The sequence below is a fragment of the Manihot esculenta genome, chromosome 1 (assembly GCF_001659605.2).
Source record: "Manihot esculenta cultivar AM560-2 chromosome 1, M.esculenta_v8, whole genome shotgun sequence".
Classification (NCBI taxonomy): Eukaryota; Viridiplantae; Streptophyta; class Magnoliopsida; order Malpighiales; family Euphorbiaceae; genus Manihot; species Manihot esculenta.
In genome coordinates, this window is record NC_035161.2 from 28,437,758 (window position 1) to 28,448,552 (window position 10,795).

A 10,795-nucleotide genomic window follows, 5' to 3' on the forward strand; every position below is an offset into this window, starting at 1 on the left:
TTTTGTAAATATACTTACTAATTAATTTCTTTATATCTAGCGTATTTTAGATTTTGTGTAATAAAAATATACTATTTAGTTCTTATAATATGAATAAATTCATTAATTAGTTTTAAATTTTAAAAAATATATTAAAATATTATTGAGTTATTAAAAATATGCTAATTAATTTTTTTATTAGTTTCAGTCGTTAAATATTTTTATTAGTCTCTATGGCAAGAGAAAATTTATTAATTAGTCTCTCAATTTTATAAATATTTATATTAATTAATTTTTTAGTATCGAGCGAATTTTAAATTTTTTTATAATATTTAACAGTAAATTGATAGTGAAATTAATTAATATATTTTTTAAAATTTTATGAACTTTTTAATGTAATTTTTAAAATTAGTGGATTATTTAATAAATTTTTTTATATTACGTAAATTAAGTAGCAACGTTAAAATTAATTGACTAGATTTTTAAAATATGAGGAATTAATATATTTTTTAAAATTGATATGCTAACTAATAAATTTTTCAATATTAAAGTAATTTTATTTATTATAATATTATATATTTTATAAAAATAATTTATTACTTACTTTTATTTATAATCATTTATAAAATTATATATATTCTTATTTTATTATTAAATATCATACTTAAAAAAATATTTTTCTTTTTATTTTTATATCAAAATTTATAACCTTATTTTTACATAAATAATTTCCACAAAGTTTTTAAAAAGTAAATAATAAAAATAAAAAACGGTTTATAATTATAAAAAAAACAATAAAAATCCTACTGTGCTACTAAATTCACCCTTAGTCTTTTAAATTTTACTTTTTATAACAATTTAGTCATTTTAATTTTAATGATTTGTAATGATTTAATCTTATAATTTTAATATTTATAATAATTTAGTCTATTTAATTTAAATTGATTCTTTAATTAACAATTAATTATCTATAAATTTAATAAAAAGATTATTTAATTAATAAAGTAAAAACTCAGAAATTATTATTAGTTTAACACTGAATTTTAATAAAAATACTATTTTATTAACTAAATTAATTCTCATTAAAATAGTAAAACTGTATTGTAAATTTTGTTAAATATCATAGACTATATTATGAATTACTCTTACATAATTAGGTGTCAACCCATACTTTTGCTTTTTTTTAGGTGTAAGCATTTGCCTTAAATAGATTATCTAATAACACGTGTAAACTTTTGAAGGAGTAGCAAGCAAACTCACATCTTGGGGAGAGCATAAATCGGTCTGAATCGAAAAATCGAATCGAACCGATAAATTTTGGTTTAATAGTTTGGTTAATTAAAAGGTTCAGTTCGGTTCGATTAGTATTTTCCAATTTATTCAGTTTTCGGTTCGGTTCGATTTAAACGTGTTAAATAACCGAACCGACAGATTGCATCAGGCCTATATATATATATTTTAAAAAAAAAAGGACACAAGTCAATTCTAGATGGGAAGTTACAACAATGTTGTTCTAAACCAAATTAAAAAAAAAAAAAGAAAAGAAAAGAAAAGAAAATCCAACCAAACATTTGTTGGAGGAATTTAAAAATTCATGGGCTACAAAGTGGCATCTAAAATAGGCAAAGATCAGATGGACAATAAATGTAGATCATAACAAGCTCATATCCACCGTGGCTTCTCTGTCAAATCCTTTGAGAATACATACTGAAACCTTGAGCTGTAAGGCAACCACTCTATGACCTGTGAAGCCTTTTTGCTTGATTTCCTATCAATGCATTTCTGAATTGAATCATGGAGTTTGGTATCCACATTTTCTATTAACCACTTGAGAAGATCATCTGAGTTGATAGAGGCTTCCTTTGCAAATCTTTCAAGCAATTTGGGTAGAAACACTTTCCTTGACTTCTTCACAACTATGTTTGTTTGAAGAAACTCTCTTTTTGCAACCTCCAATTCCTCTTTAACATTTGATGCTGTATAGACTTTTAGCTACAAATATATAAAGGGAAAGCTCTCATTAACTTCGCATAATTAAAGATCAGTGTGGGCTTGAAAGCAAGACTAAAAACAAACGATACTGTAACTGGACTTAATTTAAGAAAGGAGAAAGCATAAAAAAGTAGTTTGTACTTTTATTCATTTTCACTTCAACATATATAATTTAATTTGTGTCAAAATAATATCTCATAATATCACATTCGTTAGCAAACAATAATAAATTCCATACACCGTTAAAAAACACTGATATAACAAGTAAAATATAGTTATTAATTAAAAGGATAAAGTACTATATAGTTTCGCACATTTATTTTTATTTTCTCTCTAGTATATATGGTTTAATTTGTATTAAAGTAATATATTGTGATATGATTTTTATGTCAGAATTTCTGACAGCCTCTGAAAATTATTACAGTATTTGCTAACGAGCAGATGCCACAAAATATTATTTTGACACAAATTGAAACATAAATCTTGAAGTAAAAAACCGATAGGGTGCTTTTTTTTTTCCTTACTTTTCCCTTTTATGAAAAGACCTATTGCTAATATGCACGAAAGCATGGATTTTAAAATGATTTAAATTGCATCTTATGTCAAAGAAGAAATGGCATCGATAAATTACCACAGGATCAGAAAGAGCTCCAGTACAGAGCCCAAAGCAGACTAGGGGTTGAGCATCTGAGAGGCCAAACTTGGAACTAATAAGTTTCCTTTCTTCACTGGATCTTTTCCGCAAGGTAGTGGAAAAGATTGTCTCAAGCCACTGCAATTTGTACGAAACCATGAAAAAGAATCATGTTTAGGAAATGTAGAATTTGACTTCTTTCAATCAAGTCTAAATATTTCAGTTCAAGCATTAACTATAATGCCCTTGTACTTCTTTCAAATGACTAGAAAGAATAGATGCTTCCAAGAAAAATCTAAATGCAATCTCCAAATACATTTGTCGTAATAATTTTCATTTGATTACAAGATTATGATTGCATTCACATCATATTCATACAGCCAAAAAGCGCTTGCAGAATGATTGCATTGCATTGCTGATAATACTAAAGAAGATGAGAATCAGACCGTTCCAACTCGGGGTGTGCGGAAGCAAAAGATTGACTGCTCTATAGCATTTGCACTAATGATGTGGCCACCAATGTTATAAGCAGCCTGCACTACACAGAAAATCCCATCAATTCTTATTCTCCATAGAATGCATATGAAGAGTTACCAAAGAGAAACTAAGTATAAATCCACCAGAGGCTACAGACTTGAACCCACAAAACTCTTTGTAGTTTAGCTCTTCATATCCTCAATTATTTAGCCAAATTAGTCATAGTTCTTCAGCAGATTTAGTTTAAAAAGATGTGTCATGACGATTTATTCCTATGGATATAGTGGATAAGGAAATGTGAAAAACAAATTCCTCATCATCCCACAGAAATTATCGACAATTTTTGGGGCCAGAGAAGCTACTCCAAAGAATGTTTGAACAAACCCATGGATAAAATTAGAAATACAATCTTAAGCTCAGGAATTCAATGAGCATGCTAATGGACATCTGAGTAATATTCTCAAGGAAATAATGCCAATCTAATGTTAGTGTGGCTAGATAGACAGAACAAGGAAGTGTAATACCTTATGAAACAAGGCTAACCTCCTCAGAGAGCTGTGGGGGATTCCATATGCTAAATATGCCTGGCCAATACAATATTATATCTTGTCAATTGATAAATCCATAACAAAATAGATAAATAAGTAAATTCTGGTAGTGTGATCTTTTACATGCATAACAAGGGCATTATACACATTCATCCAAAATGCAGTTTGAGCATTGTTTTCCATCTGACTAACATTCACCCCTTCCAGTTGCTCAACAAGAACTCTGAAATTGGAAAAGACGAAATGTGTGTTACAAAAGAGTCATCCACTGAATACATACAAGCAAGCATTGGGGTATTTGCAAAGCAGTTAGAAAGTTACATGTCATTTCATCCTTTCCCTTAAACAGATTTATGCTGAAATTTATTCAGATTGCGAAACTAATGCCAAAATTAATTCTCAAGGGAACAACCCAGCATATGCAGAGACAAGACAGAACTCCATACTTTTTGTTCAAGTTCTTCCTCGTCTTCTTCTTCTTCATTTCCTCACTTTTTTTTCAGTGACGGGTTTGAATTTGAAACTTACCTATAGTTATTAATGGCATAGGATGCACGAGAGAACTGGCTTTTATCAGTTGATATCAGAGATATTTCTTCCATGGATTTGCAAGACCAACCTCGGTCCTCGCCTATACCATGCCGGGGAAGTACAACGTTAGTGGATGATCTTGACAAAGTAGGTGATCTATTTTTTCCAGAAACAGATGTGCTACGAAGCCAGAAGTATACTGCAGCCATACACCTGACCATTTCCTCAGACAACATGCTTGGGCACTGGCAGAGATGATTTTTTAGAGTTCTCAGTATTGGACTTTTCTCCATGTCTGGAATCTTTTCATGAGCCTAAAAAATAACAGCAAGAAATCAAGTCAATAATAATTGGTTATATTCTTGCATATAAAATTTTCACTTTTTGATATGGTATCTTTTCATACACATTACACAAAATACCTAAAAGGAACCAAAAGTAAGAAATTTTTTTATCAATGCTACATGAAATGGAAAATAACAGAATAATAAATATCTTTAAATGACCGATCAATGTAGTAGTAGGTTTGATTTCTTAGTAAAAGAAAGAATAATATTCTCTGTGCAAACATGCTGCCTCTTGGAAGGCCTATTCTTAACTGAAGGCTTGTTTCAGGAGTCAACCCAGCATGACTATTCAACCACTGTTCACAAAGGAAACTTCAAAAAGCCTGTGGGCAGTTGCTACAAAACTTTTGGCATCAACCCATCTAAGATTATACAATTCAGAGCAGAAGGCCAGGATAAAATTCAGATACTCTCCATACTTGCAATACTAATGATACAAGTGATAGGACTGTGAAAATCTATACATGCTAACCTTTCACTCTCCCTGACAAGTTCTTTAAATCAGTTTCTATTGGAACAACAAGAAATTTGATTCATAAAACATATACACCTTTGAATCAAATGGACATTTTGAACGGAAAAGTCTCGTAAGTTTTGCCAATTGATAAAACTAAAATAATTTTCATTCCATGAAGAACAATATAGAAACAGATGGAATTCTTTCAAGTAATTCATCTGCTGAAAGAAACTGAAGAATAGATACATATCCTACCATGATATGGTCAAAACAAATCTTCTCAAATTGAATGTCGCTTTTCTTGATGAACGATGGAGCATCGCTAGCCTTGGAGGATTTTTTTCCTGACTCGCTGGTAAAAACTAAAGCTTGCAGAGGACGGAAAGGGAACTTTTTTGAGGAGCAGAAAGCACTTGAAATAATACTTGGGTGTTTCCTGGATACTTGCTTTGTATGGGCAGGAGAAGTGACCCCTGAATTTTGCTCTGAAGGAGCACGACTAACACAATGTTCAAAAATACTCCTATACAGAGAGAGTACATGCTGCTCTCGGTTTGCGACCTCTTCCTCCAGTAACTCAATCTCTGCAATCAACTCCTTTGTCTGACATCAAGCAATGACTTGAAGGTTACTCACTTACTCTAAACTTGCCATCTCATGAGAAATAATAAGAATAGCCATAAGTACACCAAGCGAACTTAGACATCATGCCACTGCATTTTGCTCCTTAGAGGACAATTGGTATGAGCAAAAAAAAGAAGCAATACAAAAAATTGAAGTGACCAACTCACAAGCTCAGAACAACTAATTTGTTGTTAACTTTAGTGCATAAAATGGCTCCCATCCCATGTATCAAAGCTTTACCATCCCAAAAGCAAGGGCCATAGCCCATTAGCAGGAAAGAAAGGGATGTCGGTTCCATAACAGAAAAGAGAGTAGAAGTGGTTAATTTAGAGTATCGATTAACAAGAAAACAACCGTGGCTGTCAGATGATAGTATTAAGTGCTCTGAACATTCAAATGAAAAACATTATAAAAATTACTAACGTTTTAGTTAGGATTAAACAAGATTGTTTAAGCTTTTGTACAACTATGTTTTACATCACTATGTTTGTTACTTCAAAGCATGAAGAGAAAAAAAGCTACTGCTATAATGGGTCAGCAAGGAAACATTTCAAGCACCACAACAGAAGCCCCAGATTGACTTGTGCTCGCTAACACGCCAAAAAACAAAATCCTTATAGGAATTCAAACACTTCATTATAAAGATACCTGAGTAGCAAAATGCCTATGTCCAGGAGATAAAGTACTTGAAACTCGGCCCATTGCTCTCTCGAGCATCATGCGCATAGATTTCTCTTCTTGCAACCGTAATTGCAGCAGCTCAATCTGTAAGGCAGTTTTGAGAATAAAATTCAGATTCAACCTTGCATATTAAAGCAAGGAAAGTAGTTCTGATGCTTACATCTTGTTCTAAGGAAGCTCGATGGTCTGATGAAATATTTTTATTTGTACAAGTAGGATAGTCATGGAGTGGACTTTGTGTCCTATAAGCCCTTGATGACAGCGGTGACATCTGCTCAATTCAGGGGGAAAAACCCAGTGGTCAGTTTACTTATTCTTAGTTATGCTCTTTATCAAAAGAGTTTTAACCTTGCAGGGCTTGCAAGTTGCAAGTAAAATGGGCAACATGAAATTAATCCAAAATTGACATGAATGAAATTTGTAGTCTAACATTGGTTCCATTATGGTCCTTCTTTGTGGAGTGCAATATTCCACCTCTTGAAACTTCCAATTTCCGGCCAAATGCACTGAAATGAAAAGAAAAGCTGTAAGGTAAAAAAAGAATATGCATCTAATGTTTGCAACATATCTCTTTTTTTGTGGGCAAAAAACACAACTACTCATCTACCCAGGTTTACATTTTTGAATTGCTTGCAAAAGCCATGGACTTGAACATCATTTATCAAATCATATTTCCTATATCTTTCACTTCATAATACAATCAAGGAAAGTTGAATAAACACTTTCAACTGAAAAGTGAGAATATTAGAGCTAAAAGATTATCCTATTAACACAAAGTTGGAATCTGTCTCAGCGTTACCAATCTTGAAATTCTATTTGCAGGAGTATAATAATCTCAAGGTAGCATTTGATTCTATCAGTTACCTTTTCAAGTTTTACTTGCTTCTCATTAGCTCATCACCCTACAACTTCCAAAACTTGCATTGACTTTCTCAACCAAGCTTAATTCATTACACCTACTGGTCCTACTCACAACTATATGAGGTTTTCTAGAGTTTTTTTTAAATCATGTACAAAACAAAAAAAAATTAAAAATTATTTTTGCCAAAAAATATTTACAGACCCAGAGTGTTTGATTTTTTGTTTGTACAACTGGAAGGTTCGACAGTAAAACTATCGCCAACTTTACAAAAAAAAAAAAAAAAGAAACAAATTATGGGACTTGCATGCAGGAATCTTCCTGCATGCAAAGTATTATTTATAAAAAATATTAAGAATAGTTTTTTTAAAAGTGTATAAAAAATAATTAATAATTAAAATTATTATTAAAAATAGATAAATTTATTGTTTCAAAATTATTTTTTATTTTTAAATAGATATAAATATGAAAAAAAATATTTAAACAAATAATTATTTAAGAAAAATTACATAAAATTGTTTTTTTTTTAAATAGAAATCGGAGATTGGGGGAATAGAACTTAAAATCTCTCAGATTTACCCGGATGCACTTACTATCAGTTATATAAAATTGTTATAATGGAATTATATATTTTTGAAATTTTTATTAATTATTTTATTAAATTGTGAGTTAAAAAATTTAGAATTTCAATGATAGTAAAAAACAAGTTGAAATTTCAGAACATTATATTTGTGAGAATTTTAAAAAGATATGTTGAAAAATATAAAAAAAAAATTGTATAAAAATTATATATTTTAGACTTTGTTTATTTTATAGAAAATATTTTTTATATTTTTTTAGCATGCACTTTTTTTTTTATCCTAAATGGTATAATATATATTTTATATATTTCTCTCGATCCCATATTATATCCATTTTTCTATACTATTTTTCTATACTAAATAGAACCTTACTTTATTTATTTTAGTATCTCATCAAAGTTGAAATTTTAGAAAGATTAGTCAACTAATACTTTAAATATTTTAAAATTTTTTATTTAAAATATTTATTCTTTTCTTATTTATATATATCTAATTTTTTTTCAACTTCCACAGTTTTAACATCGCAGTTAAATATAATGACTATAGAATAAAAGTTCAAAACATTCTGGATTTGAAAAGAAAATATTTATGGAGCAAACATAATTTTCAATTTTTCTTTTTATTTTGTGTATGATTTGAAAAAAAGCTCGATATTCTACTTTATTAATTATGCACCAGTACTCAAGTCATAGATCCATAATATTCATTTCATAAAAGAATATTCAACTTCACAGTTCCACAATCACTTCAACCAAAACAAAGGATCCAAAAGTCTCTCTTTCCTCAAATTCAAAACTAAAAAAAAAATAAAAACAAAGAATACTCATAGCTATATCTCACAGCAATAATTCAATTCAAAAGCCATAAATTGATGCAAATGGAAGGACCAAAGAAGAGCAAAGCAAGAGCCTTCAAATAATTTTATTTTCCATGTTAGATGATTTCCCACTTTGAATCAACATGCCATTAACAACAATAAATAATCATAACTCAAAGCAACAGCAGCAACAAGAATTACCAAATTTAGTTTATAAAACACACCTCTTGGAACGTCTGTGTTGGACATGAGTATGTAGATGTGGCCAAGAAATCCCATTCTCTCTCTTCTTAGGTGCATCTTCATTCTCGTCTACACTGAAACCATCCATTTCACTGTTCCTCATAAACACCAAAGAGGCAGTACCAAAGCTCACATATCTTTTAAGCATTCAATGATATAAGACTACGCAGACCAACTTTAAATACAACACCCATCAGAAATTATAAAAAGGGTATTAAAGAAAGGAGGAAATGTTATTAATATGAGTATGTTATAATTGAAATGAGAGAGTTTTTGGAAGCATATTTGAAAAGTGAATTTATTCAGAAAAGAAGAATTTGAAGTAGAAACACGATAGTTACCACAAAGAAATGGGACCATGTAGTAGTAGCTGCTGATAGAGAATTGAATATCGCCACTCTTGGGTTGTTGGGTGCATTCAATGCTTGGATTAATTTCATCTGATCAATCTCTCTCTCTCTCCCTGCACAGTGAAAGATAGAATAGAGCAGTAAAGACATGAAAACTAGATTTTTGAAATTAAACTTTGCGAGCAGGCGACCCCGCCAAAATCCTGTCTGCTTCGGCTGCAGGAGGATAAACGGCCGAAGATAATAAACACAACAAGAATTTTCTCTTTTTCCCATTTTTTTTCCTCGCCATCGGCGAGGTACCACCAATAGCAGAGCTCTTCTTTCTTGGATCATGCTCCATTAAAATTATTTAGTGCGGTAGCCCTGTTAATTCTGATTAGCGATGATGAAAGAAAAATGAAAGAAATAAAGTCTGCGCTTGCAGCAAAGGAGTTTGAGTTTTGCAAAAATATTTGCAGTGTCCTGTAGGTAACGGAAGCAACGGGGAAGATGGGAAATTATTAGGTGTATCTAGACCGTTGTGTATCTAAGACCCATAGAATATGGGTTCCTGTGATTTATTTCATGTAGGACCCATGTTTAGGTGTCTTGAATTTTACTAGACCCAGTTTAAGCTGAGGTTTTTTTATAAATAATGTGTTGTACAGAGAGCTGATTAGAGATTTTATTTTTGTCAATAAATCAATATATTGAAAAAAGCTCTAAAGCCCAAATAAATATATTTAAAATTACAAGTATATGTATATATTTTATCATTGTTTTTCAAAATTTAAGGATAAATTTTAATTTCATCATTTAAAAACCTATTTTTTTAATATTTTCCTCCTTAAATACAATTAAAAAAATTTATTTTTTTCTTAAACATTATCTTCTTTTATTTTCTTTTAATTATTTTCCTTCATCATATCTGTGAGCTTTTATTTTGTGAGGGTATTAAAAAACCTATTTGAGTAGCTCCTCGAAGCTCCCTGAGGCTTTACATGTTCTCCATCTATGGTGCTTCTTATCAGGGTGAGCATTCGGTCGGTTCGGTTCAAAATTAAACCGAATCGAATAAATCGAAAATTGAAATTTTAGTGTTTATGAAAATCGAATCGAACCGATTTTGATCAGAAATCGAATCGAATTGAACCGGTCTGATTCGATTCGATTCGATTCAGTTTGATCGATTTTGATTTTTAATTATTTTTTTTATTTTTTACACTTTATTTTTAATATTTTAAAATTTAATTAAAATATTTTAATCTTAATATGATTTAATTTCTCTGTATTATTGAAAAAATATATTATTATCACTAATCGATTCGGTTTGATTTTTTCAGTTTTTTTTTATCAAAACCGAACCGAATCGAAATAACTGAAATTTCTGAAATTAAAAATCGAACCGAACCGAAATATATAAAAAACAAAACTAAATTTTTAAATTAATTTAATTCGATCGATTTTTTCGATTTGAACCGAATACTGCTCACCCATCAAATGAGATTTATTAGTTCTAGGAACATTCACAACGCCACTTTATTTTGAATTTAAAAAAATAATATTCCTCCGTTTTATAAAAATTTATTATATAAAGAGTTTAAATTTAAAATCCCTCAATAATTAATTTAATAGATTTATCGCTAAACCAAATTGATGAATGTTTTATTTATTAATTAATGGATGCATTCAT

At 30.0% G+C, this 10,795-nt stretch overlaps 1 protein-coding gene across 4 annotated transcripts; it reads right to left on the reverse strand.

Moving 5' to 3' along the window:
• Positions 1-1,513: 1,513 nt before the first annotated feature.
• LOC110629125 lies at positions 1,514-9,628 on the reverse strand. 4 transcript variants are annotated; one of them, XM_021776046.2, is made up of 12 exons: positions 9,112-9,625; positions 8,752-8,844; positions 6,701-6,776; positions 6,431-6,541; positions 6,238-6,354; positions 5,221-5,568; positions 4,159-4,475; positions 3,754-3,853; positions 3,607-3,666; positions 3,052-3,138; positions 2,603-2,743; positions 1,514-1,971 (listed from the first exon to the last, which is right to left on the reverse strand). In XM_021776046.2, the coding sequence occupies exons 1-12, from the start codon at positions 9,186-9,188 to the stop codon at positions 1,642-1,644; spliced, it is 1,857 nt and encodes a 618-aa protein (XP_021631738.1). In that variant the 5' UTR covers positions 9,189-9,625; the 3' UTR covers positions 1,514-1,641. The 4 variants fall into 4 exon arrangements, with proteins under 4 accessions (XP_021631738.1, XP_021631730.1, XP_021631745.1 ...); XM_021776038.2 differs by having other exon boundaries at positions 8,752-8,862; XM_021776053.2 differs by having other exon boundaries at positions 8,752-8,839; positions 9,112-9,272.
• Positions 9,629-10,795: the final 1,167 nt, after the last annotated feature.

Bases quoted from the DNA above. Each gene is read 5' to 3' on its own strand.
- LOC110629125 (XM_021776038.2), bottom strand. From the start codon at position 9,188: ATGCACCCAACAACCCAAGAGTGGCGATATTCAATTCTCTATCAGCAG. The intron at 4,476-5,220 runs GTAGGATATGTA...GTTATTTTTTAG, and splicing joins TTTGTTTTGACCATATCATG to GCTCATGAAAAGATTCCAGA. The intron at 3,854-4,158 runs GTAAGTTTCAAA...TTCCAATTTCAG, and splicing joins TATGCCATTAATAACTATAG to AGTTCTTGTTGAGCAACTGG.